Here is a 21,032-nt window from a genome sequence, read left to right on the forward strand (position 1 = left end):
AAAATCAAACTGAAAAAAACCAATCAACCTTTTTCCTAATTTGCTACACATTTTATATTTTAAAGGAGGGATCCCCCCCCCCCACAAGGATATTTTTAAAAAGGTAGCCCAACCTGCAAAGGCTTAATCTATTCATAGAGAAATTATTTTAAACTGCGTTCAGGTCATTGATGAGCTGCACCAACTACACACCATGATAAAATAGTTAAAATCATTGTTCAAACTTTATATTTTAGATCTTTAATAAGGAACATTATTATTTAGTGTATGTAATACTAATTACTTGAATAATTTAGAATAGTGAACCATTTTAGGAAAATGTAAGACTAAAGATAAAGTTAAAGGTTTTCCCTTGATATTAAGTCTAGTCGTGCCTAACTCTGGGGGTTGGTGCTCATCTCCATTTCTCAGCTGAAGAGCTGGCATTGTCTGCAGATGCCTCAAAGGTCATGTGGCCAGCATGACTGCATGGAGTGCCATTACCTTCCCACCAGAGCAGTACCTATTGATTTACTCACATTTGCATTTTTTTTGAACTGCTAGGTTGGCAGAAGCTGGGGCTAACTGCAGGAGCTCACCCCACTCCCCTGATTCAAACTGCCGACCTTTCAGTCAGCAAGTTCAGCAGCTCAATGGTTTAATCCACTATGCCACCGGGGGCTCCAATGTAAGACTACTGGGTACAAAAATTGTAATTCTGCATTTTCAAAGTTAATTCAGTGATGTGACAGCTCCATAATATGTTCCATACTGCATTTCAATACTACTTATGCCTTTCTAAATGTCTGGAGGTGGGGGGGCCAAATAGATTCCCTAACTTCTGAATTACAGCAATGGATGTTCCTTCTGATTATTTTATATTGTTTCTGCAGACAATTTAGCTTCTAAATCTAAACAGCCACAAGGAGTGCTATTTTAGAAAGATGAGAAAATATGAGAAAGAATACTGTATATTTGTATAATCATCCATCAATTATATTGACTAGCTGCCAAAACTATGAAGGCGCGGATTTCACTTGCTTCTTAGCCTGAACTCTTCCCTACATTCTAGGCAATATTGTGGCTAAGTAACCACCTTTGCAAGGGAATTATAGCACTAAACTGATAAGTATCAGCAATCTATGCTCAGCAAATGAATGCTCTGGAATGTCTGAAATGGCCATTATACCAGTTCTGCAACATAACACCATAATAGTAAGCACACATGCCTAAGCATATTTAGGACTGGGCTACTCTCTCTCACACCAAATCCCCTTTGCTGAAGCACTTTGACTGATCAGTGGCAACTGTCCAAATTACAGTAAATTGTTTAAGTACAGATGTATTTAAATTACAAAGACAAGGAGGCATTGTTACTGGTTATCACCTATGCTTGTAAAATGTTTTAGAAATAATGCTATGTAATTTGAACCAAGGGAACTGTGCAGAACGTTTCAACTGTAAGACTGAAGGGAATAATTGCAAAGAAGCAAATATATCATGGTGGTATTATGCCAGTCGCAAGCTATTCCAGATGGGATTGTGATGAAGCCAAGTCTATTTTTGGCTTTAATAACCTTAAAAGAGTCCCATTTAGCAAAGCCATTCTACTTCCCAGTACTATTCTCTCCCACCCACACATTTATCGCTATTGGATAAAGTCACTTACCCGTCCGTGTTTACAGATGTAATCAAATAATTCCCCACCGGACACATATTCCATTACCATGAAAAAATCCGTTGGCGTGCTGATGACCTGGTACCTATTAAAAAGGAGGATGAAATATGATTTCTTATCTGAAAGGCTTTCACTAGTAAAGGCTAGAAAAAAAGGATTGAAGACCTCTTACTAATCTAATGCCAACCTTAAAATAAGAAATTGGATTTCACTTTGCACATAATTGCTTCTCACTTCTGAAGGAGAAATTGATTACATTTTCACAATACAAACCAATTTGAAGTCTTCTGGACTTTGTTAAATGAGTGTATTTTACAGATTTTAGCTTTTCTCTCTCTCTTGTTTAATCCTCTGAAATCTTTGCTCACTAAGCCTGCCTCATTTAGGCAGAACTTAGAAAGTTACTTTTGAGAAGAATCTAATGACTTGCTGAAGAAATCCATAACTGAGTGGCGGTAGGATGATGCCCTGGATCCCAGAGCACCATCCCACCACTGCTCAGTTAAGGATCTTTTAAGCTCTGCTAAGCTCCATTATTTTCTTTTAAGCTCTACTAATGTAAAGACCCTCTTTCAGATTTTCACTTTAGTTAGAGGTACATAAAAATAAGTAAAAAGGTGAAAATGATAATGCCATAAGGCTAGGGAGGGAGTCATGCACCCCACACATAATTCAAGGAACTAATATGGTCTGAGTGATTATCCTTGATGATCAAACACTAAAACAGTGGTTCTCAACCTGTGGGTCCCCAGGTGTTTTGGCCTACAACTCCCAGAAATCCCAGCCAGTTTACCAGCTGGTAGTTGAAGGCCAACACATCTGGGGACCCACAAGTTGAGAACCACTGCATTAGAATATATGAAGGTTTTGTTCCAAAGCTACCACTTCCAGACAAACACAACAATACCAAAACTAGTAACCGCTTGAAAACATTTTCTACTTCAGACAATTAAAATTGCTGCAGTGGCAGGCTGTGGCACTCTAAAGTGTTGAAAAATTGGATGGTATGACCCTGCAGGCTTATATCTTTCCCAGTAATAATTGGACATGGTAAATATGAACCCAAGTGCCAACAAAAAATATGTGCCTCCCACCATTTCACAGATCCTTCCATCTCTCTCCAGCCTTGCAACTTATATACAAATGAGATGTGATGCTTGCTAAACATTGAGGTTCTGCAAAAGGATGGGAGACAAGGATTCATGCTCTTGGGTTCCCAATAGCATAACAGGCAGTGAAGTTTTCATTACTTTCTTTTCTGTCTTTCTCTCTCTCTCTCTCTCTCTCTCTCTCACACACACACACACACACACACACACACACACACACAAATAGTATTAGGGAGAAGCCTCAACTAGGCCCAGGAGAACTTAATTCACAGTATAATATTTACAGTTCTGACAGAAAGGAAGGATATGATTCGATTTCGGATATACATCAAATAAATAATAAATGTACAAACGATTTAATTTCATCTCATTCCAAAATAATAGACATAGAGTAAACTGTCAGCAATTCAGTATCACAAATAAATGAGATACATTAAGGGAAGAAGGGATAGAAACACTTACAGTTTGATAATATGGGGGTGCCGGAAAAGCTTTAAGTTTTGAATTTCTCGTTTGATCTTTCCAACCACATCCAAACTGCGGATTTTTTGCCTATTCAAAATTTTGACTGCTACTTTATGTCCTGTGAGCTGATGTTCACCAACTAAATAAAGAGAAAAATTGAATGTTAACGGTCAGAAAGACTCCAACCTAGAAAAAAAATCTAAGGTTGCTCAAATATTACTTTTATTGTTTACAATAATTAACAATGCAGCCAAATGCCTTTTCAGAAGCAGATTCCTCTTGTGTTCGGTGAGATGTATTTCCTTGTAAATATGTTTAGAAGTACAGTATAATACAGCACAGTCCTGTATTAGCATACCTGGGAGTAAGCTTCCATGGACTTGATAGGCCTTTGACCTGTAAACATGCACAGCGTACATTTGGAAGATTTTGGATGCATCTACACTGTAGAATGAATGTAGTTTCACACCACATGAATTACAATGGCTCTTGAACTACCATGGAATCCTATGAACTGCAGTTTTACTTGACAAATCCTTTAACATTCTATGCCAAAGAGTGCTGGGGTCACACTAAACTACAAATTAACAGTCTTGAAACTATGCACTTTTTGACTTGACCGCCCCCATTTCATCCATGGATGGTGATGTTCGGTTTTTTATTGTCATTCCTCTTACTTGGTTACTATGGTGTTATATTGTATTTTGTGGTTTAATTTGTTTTTATACCTGAATGTTATGATGATACTGTTTTTAGTTATTTATATTGGTTTTAACTTGTCACATTTTGTTTCTGTTCTGGGCTTGGCCCCATGTTAGCTGCTCCGAATCCCTTTGGGGAGATGGTGGGGGGATAGAAAAATAAAGTATTATTATTATTATTAAATCCCAGGATTTCATAGCATTGAACCACTGAGGTTAAAATGAGGTCAAACTGCATTAATCTAACAATAAAGCCTTAGTTCCAGCCCATTATTCTTTCGGGGGTTTACTTTGCTTATAATTTAATTAAATTTAATTGATACCCCACCTTTCTCCACAGGACCCAATTCAAATAGGAAAAGAATATAGTTATCTGTAAATAGATGGCTTGCCATGCTAATAACAACAACATCAGCAACAATGTCAGAACTGAAATGTTTTTCTTTCACCACCCTGTTTGTGAACAATGAAAGGGAGTATCATTTTCTGGTGGCTTGGGAATAGCGGGGGGAACCCTACAAACAGGGGCAACCTGAACCTATTTACTTCACTTACAAGTAATCACAACTGTATTGTAGTTATGGGTGCTTAGTCTACCCAGTTTGAAATGAGTGAGTTTTAAAACTTGATGAGGCTAAGAAGCTAGAGACAAACTATCTGCAGTTGTGGGATGTGACTTGGCTAATAAAAACAGCAGAGTGGTAATGCAGTAGCTGTATAAGTTGAGCAAGGCACTATTATTAGCAGAGATAAGAGTGGCCTGAAATTCTTTCCTCAATAAGAGTGTTCTAAAAATAAGGTGCCTTGCCATGCATACTCCAAAATAAAAACACTTCGGCTTGCTAGTTTGTATATGATTTCCTCTAAGTTCTAAAAAAACCCCACAACATTTAAAAGATTATATTATTTCTTCTGTGCATACATAGCTTGTCCAAAAGTTTTCAATGACAAAGATAAGTTAAGGTCTCTGCCTCTAAAGGGTAGTGTGAAAGAACATGTTTTTCTGGAGCTGAAATAGCATGTTGCTAGGGAATGTAAAACACCCTAAGAAAGTTATATTTTCATGAAATGGCAAGAAGGATAAAGAAGAATTATTATTCACTTTCTTGCTATGGACAGGGAGCCAGAAAACATTCAATTACTCATTATCTGCTGCAACGAGTATGCTATTTCCCCAAACAGTCTAAGCTAAAGGGATACCATGTCCTTGAAATTTCAGAGTTTGTTTGTTATAGTACATGCAAATGTGAGTAGATCAATAGGTACCACTCCAGTGGGAAGGTAACGGCGGTCCATGAAGTCATGCTGGCCACATGACCTTGGAGGTGTCTATGGACAACGCCGGCTCTTTGGCTTAGAAATTGAGATGAGCATCAACCCCCAGAGTCGGACACGACTAGGCTTAATGTCAGGGGAAAACCTTTACCTTAACCTTTTTATAGTAAAAACAATCAAGAGTCCTATGGCACCTTAAGAATTGACCCATAAGCTATGGATAAACCTTTATAGCTTCTTAATAATAATAATAATAATAATAATAATAATAATAATAATAATAATAATAATCCCGGTGGTGATGGGCACACTGGGTGCCATGCTAAAAGATCTCAGCCGGCATTTGGAAACAATAGACATTGACAAAATCACAATCTGCCAACTGCAAAAGGCCACCCTACTGGGATCTGCACACATCATCCGAAAATACATCACACAGTCCTTGGGAAGTGTTCGACTTGTGATTTTGTGAAGATCCAGCATGTCTATCTTGTTTGCTGTGTCATAATAAAATAATAATAATACTACTACACCTGTTGGTCTTCAGGGCATTGCAATTCTATTTGCTCTTTGTGTGTGTCTTCACCTCTATAAATGGGGCACACATCATGTAGCTTTTTATATCCAGGGTGATCAGAAATAGGATGTGGCCTTTTTTTATATTAAGGAATTGCAGAGAAGAGGAAACCTTGGCAGATTCAACTTATTGTCACTAGTAGCAATACAGTATGGTAAGTCATACTTGCAAAAAAAAAAAACCAAAAAAAAAAAAAAAACCACGCACATTCCTTTCTACATCAGTATTAAAACGATTACAACATTATCTGCTTTTGTATCTGGTCACCTGGAGCGTTTCTACTCTATAGAATTAATGAAGTTTGACATCATCTTACCTGCCATGGCTAAATGTTATGAAATCATAATTGTGGTTTTATAAGATCTTTAGACTGCTCTGTCAGTGCCAGTGCCTCTCTATACTACAGTTCCCAAAATCCCTTATAAGTGAGCCATGGCAGTTAAAGTGGTGTGAAGTGGTGCAGGGGCCGCAATAGCACAGCGGATTAAACCACTAGCTGTAGGTAATCTGTCGACCGGAGGGTTGGCAGTTCAAAGCCGTGAGTCGGGGTGAGCTCCCGACTATCAGTCCTAGTTTCTGCCAATCTAGCAGTTCAAAAGCATGCAAATGGAGTCGATCAATAGATACCGCCTTGACGGGAAGTTAAAAGGGAGCCCCGTGCAGACATGCAAAACATGCCAGCAAGACGATTTGATATATCTATGGATACCAGGCTCCTTGGCATGGAAAAATAGAACAAGAGCACCTCATGGTTGGAGTTGAGCAGGGGCGGGGTGTCTTCCCAAGTGCCTGACAGGGCTGAACCTCTATACCCCGCCCCCGAGTTCTAATAAGCGACTCAGGGGAGGTATACAGAGGCTCAGCCCTGTCTTGTGCTCATGGGAAGGGGCCCCGCCCCTGCCCCAGCCCCGCCCTTTAGTCCTAAATGCCTCTCAGGAGAGGCTCAGCCCTGTCTTGGGCTCTTGGAATGAGGCCACATTCACTCCTCTAGCTCCGCCCCCTTGTCCTAACAGACGCCTCAGGTGCTCAGCCCTATCTCCGGCACTTGGGAAGCGGCCCCGCCCCTCCCCTAGCCCCGCCCTGTCTCCTAATAGGTGCCATCACCGCCCCCCCCCCCCCCCGGATCACTGCAGCGCCCACCAGGGGGAGGTAGCGCCCACTTTGGGAATCACTGATCTAAAAAGCTTCCCCTCTCCAATGCCTGAAAATCAAATTTCTTTGAAGATCACAGAAGTTTTTATTTTCTTCGCAATTGTATTGATAATATTTTTTCCTTTGGGAGATGGCACAACACACATGCCAGCTGTATACACACATGGAATAAAGCTGGGATTCAGGAACAGAGGGAATAACACTCAGTGTGTTGCAATATGCAGCCTAAATCCCCCACTTTGCATACTCTTTTTTGGTTCAGAAGCCGTAGTCACAGCTTGTTTTGAGCCATCAAGGATGCTCATCACAACTTTGCCCCAGAAATTTCAGCAAGAAACTAATCTAAGAAAAGACTGGGTATGTGAGAAATATGTAGATTTATTCAAAAAAAAAGAAAAGTTTCCAGAAGTCCACTCCTGATTTTGAAAATTTTTTGGTTTTTTGGTCTATTTACCAGCCTTTTCCTTATTCTCTTCAGTTATCTAATAACCTCCACTTTGATTATGAAAGGGGGAATCTTTCACATAAACATGCATCTACACCGTAGAATTAATAGTTTGATGCCACTTTGATTGTTATGGCTCAATGCTATGGAATCATGGGAGTTATAGGTCTCATTATTCCACAGGATTGCACTATGACAGTTAACGTGGTGTCAAACGGCATTACTGTAATTCCACAGTGTAGATGAACCCATAGACAAGAATCAAAATGCCTAGTTGTGTGCTTGATTAACAGAGTAGTCCTACCTCCCTTTCTCGCCACCCCTGACCTTATTAAGATTAATTGTGCTTTATTCAATATTCTTGAGAGGAGCATTCCCCCTAAACATCCATTCCTCTTCCTGAAGTGGAAAGAAGCATTAATCAGGAAAACAAACGAGGACAACATTATTTTGCTAGTTGTAGTTCATCTCCTATACCTCATTTATAAAAGACATGTGTCTCAATATGGCTTTCTTACTGTCGATACATTAATAATTGATAATAAACAGTTTGCTATGTAATCTATCATTTGCTTACAGTAAGCAATAGATGCAGAGATATTATTGTTTCATTCCCTTGGGACGTGTTAAGGCTACTTGAATGTCTTCAGAGACGGAGACAAGAGAGAAGCCATTATTTATTGTGTGGTGTAGCAACTCAGGTTTCTCATGTGGCAGTTCTATCTCTATCAAGCTAAATTGTAGTACAGTACTGTATTTCCCAAAGGCATCTGTGAGTTTGTATATGTGTTAACAGAATATTAAACCTGCATTCTACAAGACAATATCCCCTTGAGGTGTACAATCTTGGCAAGATTAAGAAAAACAGTTCAATTCAGCAAACCTTAGAAGGTCAGGTGTTAGCTATCATGTGCTGTTCCTGAACTTGGGTACATCTGCACTGTAGAATTAAGGCAGTTTAAAACTTACACACTAAAATGACATTTTCAAGTTTTCAAACAAGTAGAAGGAACTTATAAAGTTTGTATAATTTTGTATTAATTTGCCTGTCTTCGCATTAGTCATTGTAAAATATCCATGGATGAAGGTCACAATCCTTTGCCCATTTACTTGAAAATAAGGTTTGCTGACCTTAATGGGACTTCCTTTTTGAGAAAAAAATACTCAGGTTGTGACAAATGCATGTCAGGGCCAAGAGCTTTCCTGACTTCTTTCTGCTAATTCTTAACCGGTGGCACGGTGGGTTAAACCCTTGTGGGGCAGGCAGAGCTGGCCCTAGGTATTTTTCAAGTGTAGGCGAACAGAATTTTGGCACCCCCCCCCCCCAAACCAATCACTGAAAAATAAAAGTGTTGGATAAGCGAAAATGTTTGATAGAATCATAGAATCATAGAATCATAGAATAGTAGAGTTGGAAGAGACCTCAAGGGCCATCTAGTCCAACCCCCCGCTAAGAAGCAGGAAATCGCATTCAAAGCACCCCCGACAGATGGCCATCCAGCCTCTGCTTAAAAGCCTCCAAAGAAGGAGCCTCCACCACGGCCCGGGGGAGAGAGTTCCACTGCCGAACAGCCCTCACAGTGAGGAAGTTCTTCCTGATGTTCAGGTGGAATCTCCTTTCCTGTAGTTTGAAGCCATTGTTCCGTGTCCTAGTCTGCAGGGCAGCAGAAAATAAGCTTGCTCCCTCCTCCCTATGACTTCCCCTCACATATTTGTACATGGCTATCATGTCTCCTCTCAGCCTTCTCTTCTGCAGGCTAAACATGCCCAGCTCTTTAAGCCTCTCCTCATAGGGCTTGTTCTCCAGACCCTTAATCATTTTAGTTGCCCTCCTCTGGACGCTTTCCAGCTTGTCAGCATCTCCCTTCATCTGCGGTGCCCAAAACTGGACACAGTATTCCAGGTGTGGTCTGACCAAGGCAGAATAGAGGGGGAGCATGACTTCCCTGGATCTAGACGTTATTCCCCTATTGATGCAGGCCAAAATCCCATTGGCTTTTTTAGCTGCCGCATCACATTGTAGGCTCATGTTTAACTTGTTGTCCACGAGGACTCCAAGATCTTTTTCGCACACACTGCTGTCAAGCCAGGCGTCCCCCATTCTGTATCTTTGATTTCCATTTTTTCTGCCGAAGTGAAGTATCTTGCATTTGTCCCTGTTGAACTTCATTTTGTTAGTTTCGGCCCATCTCTCTAGTCTGTCAAGATCGTTTTGAATTCTGCTCCTGTCTTCTGGAGTGTTAGCTATCCCTCCGAGTTTGGTGTCATCTGCAAACTTGATGATCGTGCCTTCTAACCCTTCGTCTAAGTCGTTAATAAAGATGTTGAACAGAACCGGGCCCAGGACAGAGCCCTGCGGCACTCCACTTGTCACTTCTTTCCATGATGAAGACGACGCATTGGTGAGCACCCTTTGGGTTCGTTCGCTTAGCCAATTACAGATCCACCTAACCGTAGTTTTGTCTAGCCCACATTTTACTAGTTTGTTTGCCAGAAGGTCGTGGGGGACTTTGTCGAAGGCCTTACTGAAATCTAGATATGCTACATCCACGGCATTCCCTGTATCGACCCAACTCGTAACTCTATCGAAAAAAGAGATCAGATTAGTCTGGCATGACTTGTTTTTGGTAAATCCGTGTTGACTATTAGCAATGACCGCATTTGTTTCTAAGTGTTTGCAGACCACTTCCTTAATGATCTTTTCCAGAATCTTGCCTGGTATTGATGTGAGGCTGACCGGACGGTAATTGTTTGGGTCGTTCTTTTTTCCCTTCTTGAAGATAGGGACCACATTCGCCCTCCTCCAATCTGCTGGGACTTCTCCTGTTCTCCAAGAACTCTCGAAGATGATTGCCAGTGGTTCTGAAATAACTTCCGCTAGTTCCTTCAATACTCTTGGATGTAGCTGATCTGGCCCTGGGGACTTGAATTCGTTTAGAGTGGCCAGGTGTTCCTGGACAACTTGTTTCCCTATTTGGGGTTGGATTTCCCCCAATCCTTCGTCCATTCCATGTTGCTGAGGTTGAAGATGGCTTTCTTTTTGTGAGAAGACCGAGGCAAAGAAGGCATTAAGCAGTTCTGCCTTTTCCCTATCCCCTGTCACCATCACCCCATCTACTCCTTGCAGTGGCCCTATCGCCTCCTTTTTCTTCCTTTTTCTACCAACATAAGCAAAAAAACCTTTTTTGTTGTTTTTTATGTCCCTGGCAAGCCTGAGCTCATTTTGCGCTTTAGCCTTGCGAACCTTTTCCCTACAGGAGTTGGCTATACGTTTGAATTCTTCTTTGGTGATTTCTCCCCTTTTCCACTTCTTGTGCATGTCACTTTTGAGCTTTAGCTCAGTTAGAAGTTCTTTGGACATCCATTCTGGCTTCTTTGCACTTGTCTTATTTTTCTTCTTTGTTGGCACTGTTTGCATTTGCGCCTTGAGTATTTCACTTTTGAAAAACTCCCATCCATCCTTAACTCCCTTGTTTTTTAATATCGGCGTCCATGGAATGCCGCTCAGTAATTCCTTCATTTTTTGGAAGTCAGCTCTCTTAAAGTCCAGAATGCGTGTTTGACTTGTCTTAGTTTCAGCATTCCTTTGTATTGCAAACTGCAGGAGCACATGGTCACTTGCCCCTAAGGATCCAACCACTTCAACTGTATTGATCAGGTCTTCCACATTTGTTAAGATTAGATCAAGAGTTGCTGATCCCCTTGTTGCCTCTTCTACCTTCTGGACCATAAAATTATCTGCAAGGCAAGTGAGGAATTTGTTGGACTTTGTACTCTTGGCTGAGTTTGTTTTCCAGCAGATATCGGGATAATTGAAATCGCCCATGACTACTATATCTCTTCTTTGTGCCTGTTTGGTCAGCTGTTGACAGAAGGCTTCATCAAGTCCTTCATCCTGACTCGGAGGTCTGTAGTAGACACCCACGACAAGATCTTTTTGAGTCCCGGTTCCCTTGATTCTTATCCAGATGCTTTCAAGCTGGTTTCCCGGATTACAGTCTTGCATTTCTTCTGCAACGTAACTGTTTTTGACATATAAAGCTACTCCCCCTCCTCTCCCCTTTGTTCTATTTATGTGAAAGAGGTTATAGCCCTCAATGGTTAAATTCCAGTGATGGGAGTCATCCCACCAGGTTTCAGTGATGCCTATGACATCGTATGTGTGGTGCTGTGCTAGGAGTTGGAGTTCGTCTTGCTTATTTCCCATGCTCTGAGCATTAGTGTAAAGACATGTAAGCCCCTGTGACCTCCCCTCGAACTGTTTATTTGGGATTATTGTGCTCTCTGTACTTGGTCCTTGCTGTGTTTGTGCAGCCCTCCGTTTAGCCTTACGGCGGTTCCCTGTGGTCGTGGGTAATATAGTGTTCGCCAGGCTGTTGTTCCCCTCCCCCACTGGATTTAGTTTAAAGTGCGCCTGATGAGGTTTGTGAGTCTGTGTGCAAAAAGATGTTTTCCTACTTGTGTGAGATGCACCCCATCGCTTGCCAGTAGTCCATCCTCTTGGAAGAGTAGACCATGGTCAAGGAAGCCAAAATGCTCCTCTTGACACCATTTTCTGAGCCAGTTATTGACCTGTACTATTTTTCCGGCCCTTGTAGAGCCATGTCCTACAACGGGGAGGAGGGATGAAAAGATCACATGTACATTATACAGTTTTAGCTTTGTTCCCAGAGCTCGAAAATCATTTGTGATCTTTTGAAAAGTATGCCTAGCGGTGTCATTGGTACCTACATGAATCAACATAAGGTGGGGAGGGTAAGGAGGGATAATAAGGAGGGATTAAAGAAAAGCCTATTAAAAATCAAATTACATTACGATTTTACAAATTAAGCACTAAAACATGTTTTACAACAAAACAACAGAAAGCAAAGTGGGAAATACAGACTTAATGGAGGAGGATCCCCAATGCAAATGGGGATGCAATAGAAGAAGCAAAGGAATTAATTTGGTAATTCTGTAATGGGCAGTGTTGGAATGCCAAGCGTATCTATGCTATAGAATTAATGCAAATTGACACCACTTTAGCTGCCATGGCTCAATGCTATGGAATCTTGGGAGCTGTATTTTACAAGGTCTTTAGCCTTCTCTGCCTAAGAGTGCTGGTGGCTCACCAAACAAGAACTACTTACATTCCAGGCACCAATCATATTAGAAAGGGCCAAGCAGCAGTTTTATGACAGATGGACTGCACTGTGCCTACACCCGGGGAAAGTTTATCTGGCCCAAAGTGTCACACAATATATGATTACCCGGCTTAGGAAAAGGGAGTTGGGAAAGACTGCATGATTCATCAAGCGAAGTCCCACGTGTGTGTCACTACACTTGCTCTCCTGTGTTTTCCCCTCACTTCTCTGGGCTGTTTTTTTCTTTCTTTTTGTGCCTTCCCCAATGTCAAATGATATTTATACATTCAACAAGGCAGATACGTGCCTTAATTCTCATCCTCACTCTCCAGTACTCCATCCAACCACAGGCCGATATGTGGTAAGCCTCTATGTGGATGCTTGCATTTTGGATTGTTGTTGTTATTATTATTTACTCACCTTTCCCTCAAAGCAAAGTACAACACAGTTAAAATACACAGATAACAAGATCATTAAAACATTTATACAATAGACTCTCAGGTAACTGGAACTCAAACAACTGAAACTCTCAAGCAACCGGCAAAAAAATCAAAAAACTAATGCAGCATTCACAAAACTGCTTTTATAATACAGCAAAACTGTGATAAATTAAGCTTCTCTTTATTTGTCTTAAATGGCTTTTCATTGTTGTATATTAATATTACTATTGTCAATACAGAGCTTATGGTATGGTATAGCATAGGGTAGAGTATGAGGCCTATTTTAATAGTAACTCTCAAGCAACCAGAAACTACATTTATTTGGCACCTACCAGTTCCTGTGGGTGCCAGTTAACTGAGAGTCGACAGTATTATGTATGTATTTGTTGGCATTGAATATTTGCCTCTTATGTTGTTAGCCACTCCGAGTCCCGTATTGGGAAATGCGGCGGGATATAAATAAAGTTTTGTTATTATTATTATATTACATAGCAGAGACGAGATTAAAACCATTTGTACCAAGCGCGGCAGGATATAAATAAAGTTTTGTTATTATTATTATATTACACAGCAGAGACGAGATTAAAACCATTTGTACCAAGTGTTTGCCTTTCATGAAGAGACAAATCCAACTACTCCACCTGTTTTGAGAAATGCCTCAAGAGTGTTGTCGAAGGCTTTCATGGCAAAAATCACTGGTTTGTTGTGAGTTTTCTGGGCTGTATGGCCATGTTCCAGAAGAATTCTCTCCTAACGTTTCACCTACATCTATGGCAACCTCCTAATAGCTAACCTCCCTTGCCCAGTTTCCAACAGACCTCACAACTTTTGAGGATGCCTGCCATAGATGTGTGCAAAATGTCAGGAGAGAATGCTTCTGGAGCATGGCCACAAAACCTCGGGAAACTCACAGCAACCCAATACAGTAGAGTCTCACTTATCCAACATTCGCTTATCCAACGTTCTGGATTATCCAATGCATTTTTGTAGTCAATGTTTTCAATATATCGTGATATTTTGTTGCTAAATTCATAAATACAGTAATTACTACATAGCATTACTGTGTATTGAACTACTTTTTCTGCCAAATTTGTTGTCTAACATGATGTTTTGGTGCTTCATTTGTAAAATCATAACCTAATTTGATGTTTAATAGGCTTTTCCTTAATGCCTCCTTATTATCCAACATATTTGCTTATCCAACATTCTACCGGCCCGTTTATGTTGGATAAGTGAGACTCTACTGTACCTCCAGACTTTCAACTTGCAGTGCTCTTGGAGTTTTGGACTCCAACTCCCAGAAGCCTCTGCTGCCTTGGCCAATGAGCAGGGATTCTGGGAACTGGAGTTCAAAACAACTGGGGGGGGGGCAGAGTTTGGGAGACAAGGCTTCAGACTAGAGTATGATTTCTCCCTTTCGCGCTTTCTAGTCTATACACCAGGCATGGGCAAACCTGGGCCCTCCAGGGGTTTTTGACTACAACTCCCACAATTCCTAACAGCCTATCGGCTGTTAGGAATTGTGGGAGTTGTAGTCCAAAACCCCTGGAGGGCCCAAGTTTGCCCATGCCTGGTATATGCACATGCATGCTGTGTGTATGTATATGTATTTTAAAGATGCTCTTGGTCAATGGGGAGAGTTAAAAAGGGAGGCCCCCAATGAGCGGATATCATGACCAACATTAGGGGTGGGTTCTCATTCCTGCCATGGGGAGGGGGGCACTTGGGAGACCCCGACGGAGGGGTAAAAAGACTGGAGCTGGCCCCAAAGAAGGGGCGTCCTAGAGGCGCAATACAACAGGGGAGACCAGCTCTTTCGGCTCCTGTCTGGATGGGAAGCGCTGTCTTGCGCCTTTCCTGCGGGGATCGGACCCCCCCCCCCCCCCTTCTCTCTTTCTCTCCCCGCTGCGCCCCATTTGGAGATACTCAGCTCTTGACTTTGCCGAAGGTGCCGACGCCCAGCGTGTCTCCCAAGACGTAGTGGCCGATCTTGACGCGCCCGTCGTGCTTCTGCGGCGGAGGAGGCTTCTCTGCCATCTTCGCTGGAGGCGGCGCGACTGCTGCTGCTGTTGCCGCCGCCGCCGCCGCTCTTGCCCACTTTGCCTCCGCCGACACCGGCCGGGCTGGACCACAATGCAGCAGGGCCGGCGGCGAGGGATGGGGAGGGCGGCGGCGAGGGAGGAGGCAGGAGCAGGAGCAGGAGCAGCAGAGCCCGGAGAAGGAGAAGGCGGAGGGGAGGGGAGAGAGCAGGGCAGGTACGCAGGAGAGGCATCACATACATCCCCTTTCTTCTCCCTGGGCATGGCTCAACACATATATGTGTATGTGTGTCGAATGTTTCTCTCTCTCATTTAGTCATACACTAGCTTGGGTACTCGGTGTTGCTCAGGTTATTTGAAAAAAGACAAAATGCAAAAGGTTGTTGTGGGTGAACTCCAACTCACCCCATGCCAAGTTCACGCCATCAGTACTTAAGGAAGGTAAAGGTTTCCCCTGACGTTAAGTCCAGTCATGTCTGACTCTGGGGGTTGGTGCTCATCTCCATTTCTAAGCCGAAGAGCCGGCGTTGTCCGTAGACACCTCCAAGGTCATGTGGCTGGCATGACTGCATGGAATGCCGTTACCTTCCCGCAGGAGCGGTACCTATTGATCTACTCACATTGGCATGTTTTCGAACTGCTAGGTTGGCAGAAGCTGGAGCTAACAGCGGGCGCTCACTCCGCTCCCGGGGTTTGAACCTGGGACCTTTTGGTCTCTCTCCTTCTCCCATCATTGGAGGTCACAACGACCATCCCAACGAGACTTACTTTATGTACCGGGTCCTAGAGAAGTGCACTTGGAAAGGACCAGACGCAGAGCTTTTTCTGTTTTTGCCCCTGCCTTATGGAATGCCTTGCCGCCCTATATGAGAGCCATGCGTGAGTTAGGGCCTTTTACCCTAGCACTCAAGACCTGGCTCTTTACTAGAGCTTTTAATCTATGTTAATTTTATCAATATTTGTATGTATGTATTTTTATCCTTTACAATTTTATCTTGTAAATCGCCTAGAGCATCGTGGATGGAGGGCGATTAATAAGTAATTAAATGATGATGATGATGATGATGATGAAGTTCAGCAGCTTAGTACTTTAACACACTTTGCCACTGGGACTCCATATTACAGTTGGTTATATTGGGCAAGCTTGCTTTGGATTTATTTATTTATTTAAAACATTGATATTCCTCCCATCTCACCCGGACGGGGACTCAGGGCGGAGCACAACATATATATACCGCAAACATTCAGTGCCGAAGCATAAAATAAACCATAAATATACATAAACACTGAAATCAGTTATCTTCACAGTGAAACCATTATTGAAACCCATTGCAAGACAGTCGCGCTGTATCCGGTCAGCAGGGTGAAATTTCCTATTGCTGCCGTTATTGCCCTGCCCCAAAGGCTTCGCCCCACAGCCAGGTCTTTACCATCTTTCTTTTCTTTCCCCCCCACAGTATAATAATTTTTTTAATCATTTTTATTGAAGACTTTTAAATACATAAATAATAAAAAAGAAAAAAAAGGAGAAAAAGGGGAGCAAAGAAAGACAAAAAAAAAACGTGCAGGGGGGAACAGAGGTATGAGGAGGGTTTGTGAGGTAATTTTCTTTGTTGGTAGAGATGTCATAAAGTTCCTTCCCAAAATTCTTGATTTTTGAGGGGGGAATAATTACAGGTTTGGTTTTTTTTTTTTTTTTTTTTTTTGAGGGAGGGATGATTGCAGTTTCTGATCTGGGGGTTTTCTCCTTCTTAGCTATTGTATTTTTAGTTTTGATCTTCCTCGGGTTTTCTAGCTCTTTTTTTCGCTACCTATGCTTGTATCTTTGCTTGCTTTTAGATAATCTTCCAGATTTGACCAGTCTGTTTCTTTTATTGGTTTGCCTTGGTGGTTTCTCATCAAAAATGTTAGCCTATCCATGTTCTTTATCTCCCGTATCTTCGTTGCCCATTGATCTGTGGTTGGTATCTGGGATGATCTCCATATTTTGGCAAAAACAATTCTTGCTCCTATAACCAGATAGTTTAGTATCTTTTCCTCGTTTTTATTTAACTTCATGTTTGTTAGACCAAGGAGATATAGTTCTGGACTCATTTTAAGTTTCATTTTCATTATTTCCTCGCATTCTTTATGTATTCCAATCCAGTACCACCACATATGGTAAACATTTCCCTCGTGGTCTTGGCACTTCCAACACTTTGTGTTTATATCTTTGTTTACGAGTCCTAGATTTTTCGGAGTAATATACCATCTATATACCATCTTATATTGGTTTTCTTTTAGGTCAGTGGCATAGGTAAGTTTGATATTCTTCTTCCAGATCTTTTCCCACTCCTCGAAATTTATGGGTCTCCCAATATCTCTGGCCCATTGGGTCATACAAATCTTGACATGTTCTGATTCGGTGCTCTATTCCAGTAATTTTTATAGATTTTTTGTAATTAACTTGTTTTCTGACTTTAGTATTTTTTCCCATTCTGAGTTTTTCGCCATAAAGCCTTCTTTTTTATCTCTATTATATTGTGCCTTTAGTTGTCTAAAATTTAGCCATGTTAAATGCTTAAATGATTTGAGTATTTCTTCCTGTGGTTTTAGGATGTATTCCCTATCGTTTCTTATCAAAATGTCTTTGTAAATTGGGCCATTTGAGCTTCTTTGGTAGTTCTTCTGGATTAGTTCTAAAGGCGATAACCACATTGGTGTTTTGGGGAACATTCTTTTCTTGTATTTCTCCCAAATCTTATTTAATGGGTCTCTTATAGAGTGATTTCTAAAGATTTTCTTTTCATTTTTGTCTGGTGTGTCCCATAGGTATAGATGCCAGCCCGAATTTAGGTTAAAGCCTTCCAGATTTAATGTTTTCTTATCCTTTAAGGATAGCCATTCTTTGACCCATGTTAAGGCACATGCTTCCTAATAGAGCCGTAGGTCCGGGAGATTCATTCCTCCTCTCTCTGTCATCTGAGAGGTTTTTCATTTTTTATTTACATACATTAACAACCTACAGTGAAACAAAACACAAAAACAATGAACCTTTTATAGACATATAACCCCACCACCAAGGCCTGAACTTTCCTTTACCATATAATTCATATCCTTTCCTTTACCCTATAATTAATAAATCAACCATTAAACTAATGTTTACCATCTTTCTGAAGGACAGGAGGGAGGGGGCTGATCTAATCTAATCTCGCCAGGGAGGGAGTTCCATAGCTGGGTGGGGGGGGGGGGGGATCACTGAGAAGGCCCTGTCTCTCGTCCCCACCAATTGTGCCTGTGACGGTGGCGGGACTGAGAACAGCCCCCTCCCCCCCCCCAGAAGATCTTAATCTCCACGGAAGATGGGGAGATGTGTTTGGACAGGTAAACTGGGCCAGGGCCGTTTAGGGCTTTATAGGCCAAAGCCAGCACTTTGAATTGTGCTCGGTAGCTAACAGGCAGCCAGTGGAGCTGACACAGCATAGGAGTTGGGTCCTCCCTGTATGCTGCCCCAGTATTAACCTGACTGCCTCTTGCTAGACTATTTGAAGCTTCTGAACAGTCTTCAAAGGCAACACCACATAGACCACGTTGCAGTAGTCTATGTCAGATGTAACGAGAACATGGACCACCGTGGCCAAGTCTGACTTCCCAAGGTATGGGCGCAACTGGCGCACAAGTTTTGGATGCATCATCGGTGGGGTTCAGTGTTCTGTCTGGCGGTAGGGTAAACTACAACTATGGTGAGTCAGTCCCCCTCAAACCCCTCCAATAGGTTGAGCCTTTTATTTATCGTGTCAGAAGCAAACCAAGGGTACAAGCTGTAATGTACAGTATTTGAAAACGCAAACAACGTTTAAAAAATTGGCATTATACTAAGGACCTCATCTCACTAGAATTGGGAGCCACTTTAAATCCACTTTAGGGAGTGGCCTTTAAACAGCTGAGCCAGACCGGTCCTGGGCCTCACCAAACTACAAACCCCAGGATTCTGCAGGAGGCAGAAACCGAATTTAAAGTGGATCCATGCTCTGGTGTGATGAGGCAGTTCATGTCCTTTGATCAGTAGCTGGTCACTTGGAGTGTCTCTGGTGCTGCTATAAGAAGGTCCTCCGTTGTGCATGTGGCAGGGCTCACGCTGCTTTGTAGTAGGTGGTCTATGTTTTGTTCTTCTCCACACTCGCATGTCATGGACTCCACTTTGTGGCCCTATTTCTTAAGGCTTTGCATCTCACGGTTCCAGAGCGCAGTCAGTTCAGTGCCTTCTAAGTTGCCCAGTCTTCTGTGTGCCCAGGAGGGAGTTTTTCATCCAGCGTCAGCCACTGATTGAGGTTCCGGGTTTTAGCCTGCCCCTTTTGGACTCTCGCTTGCTAAGGTGTTCCTGCAAGTATCTCTGTAGGTTTTAGAAAACTATTTCTTCATTGAAGGCATTGGCATATTGGCTGATACCTGAACAGGGGATGGGCTGGAGATGTCAATGACCTTGGTCTTTTCATTGCTGGCTGCTATTTCCCAGCTGATGTCAGGTGGTGCAATGCCGGCTAAACAGTATAATTTCTCCAGTGGTGTGGGGTGTAGGCATCCTGTGATAATGCAGCATACCCACTGTTTTAACGTGATGAGATGTATTCCACACTGGGCATGCATATTCAACAGCAGAGTAGCAAAGCGCAAGGGCAGATGTCTTCACTGTCAGGTTGTGATTCCCAGTTTGTGCAAGTCAGCTTTCATACAATGTTATTTATAGTAGGTTGAGTTAGTCATCAGGGTTCTGTGTGCCAAGTTTGGGCCAGGTTCATCATTGGTGGAGGTCACCATTTCTCTGGTTGTGGGCGAATTACAACTCCCAGAAAAGAAGGCCAACTTCCCCCAAACCACTCCAGTACTCAAATTTTGGCATATCAGGTATGTGAGCTAAGTTTGGTCCTGATGCATTGATGTTTGGGTTCACAATGCTCTCTGGATGTAGGTGAACTCTCCCAAATCAAGGTGAATTTTCCCCCAAAGACTTCCAGTATTTTTTGCTGGTCATGGGGGCTGCGTGTGCCAATTTTGGTCCCATTCCATCTTTGACTGAGTTCAGAGTGCTCATTGATTGCAGGTGAACTATAAATCCCAGTAACTACAACTCCAAAATGTCCAGGCCAATTCCCCTCAAAACCCACCAGTATTCAAATTTGGGCGAGTTTGGTCCAGATCCATCATTGTTTGGGTTCATCGTGCATTCTGGATGTAGATGAACAACTCCTTTAAATCCTTCCAAAGACCTCCAGTATTTTTTCTTGGTCATAGGGATTTGCTGTGCCAAGGTAGTTTCAGGTCCATGTGGTGGAGTTCAGAGTACTCCTAGATTATTTTTGTTCATGTCAGGAGTGACTTGAGAAACTACAAGTAGCTTCTGGTGTTCTTACCCTGTTTCCCCTAAAATAAGACATCCCCAGAAAATAAGACCTAGTAGAGGTTTTGCTGAATTGCTAAATATAAGGCCTCCCCTGAAAGTAAGACCTAGCAAAGCTTTTGTTTGGAAGCATGCCCGCCGAACAGAACACCAGAGCATGTAGGATTGGTAAATGTACGTACCATAGATTGTTGTACATGGAAATAATGGTAGTAACAAGAAATTCTTGATAGGATTTACAATTTGGTTATGCTGGTTTGTGATGACAACTACTGTACAGTATATAATAAAAGTTCATTTTTTTGTTCAACAATAAATGTGAATTCTTCTTCATGGAAAAATAAGACATCCCCTGAAAATAAGACCTAGAGCATCTTTGGGAGCAAAAATTAATATAAGACACTGTCTTATTTTCGGGGAAACACGGTAGATTGCAGGTGAACTATACATCCCAGTACCTACAACTCCTATAAATCATGGTGAATTCTCCCCAAACCTCTCTAGTATGTTCACTTGCGATCAATTCCTCTGTTAGCTGTGTGCCATAGAAAACAACAAGGAAAGGGTTATGGGAGAGGCAGTAGGCAGGTTCATGCAAATTCCACACCAATGGAGAGAGTAAGAAACACTAGGATTTCTGTGATGGAGGAAAAACAAAATCTAGGATGAAAT

At 42.1% G+C, this 21,032-nt stretch overlaps 1 protein-coding gene across 4 annotated transcripts in view; it reads right to left on the reverse strand.

Moving 5' to 3' along the window:
- The window catches only part of prkaa2 (protein kinase AMP-activated catalytic subunit alpha 2), a 53,561-nt gene extending 38,342 nt beyond the window's left edge, over positions 1 to 15,219 (reverse strand). The window contains exons 1-3 of one of the 4 annotated variants that reach the window (XM_008109385.3): positions 14,876 to 15,215; positions 3,229 to 3,370; positions 1,649 to 1,742 (exon numbers count right to left, since the gene is read on the reverse strand). In XM_008109385.3, the coding sequence (XP_008107592.1) occupies positions 1,649 to 1,742; positions 3,229 to 3,370; positions 14,876 to 14,981 (342 nt within the window). In that variant the 5' untranslated portion in view covers positions 14,982 to 15,215. Of the gene's footprint in view, positions 1 to 1,648; positions 1,743 to 3,228; positions 3,371 to 14,875 lie in introns of all 4 variants that reach the window. The other 3 variants (XM_008109386.3, XM_003220176.4, XM_062978272.1) reach the window with 3 other exon arrangements.
- Between the last annotated feature and the right edge of the window lie 5,813 nt (positions 15,220 to 21,032).

The sequence above is a fragment of the Anolis carolinensis genome, chromosome 4 (assembly GCF_035594765.1).
Source record: "Anolis carolinensis isolate JA03-04 chromosome 4, rAnoCar3.1.pri, whole genome shotgun sequence".
NCBI classification, from domain to species: Eukaryota; Metazoa; Chordata; class Lepidosauria; order Squamata; family Dactyloidae; genus Anolis; species Anolis carolinensis.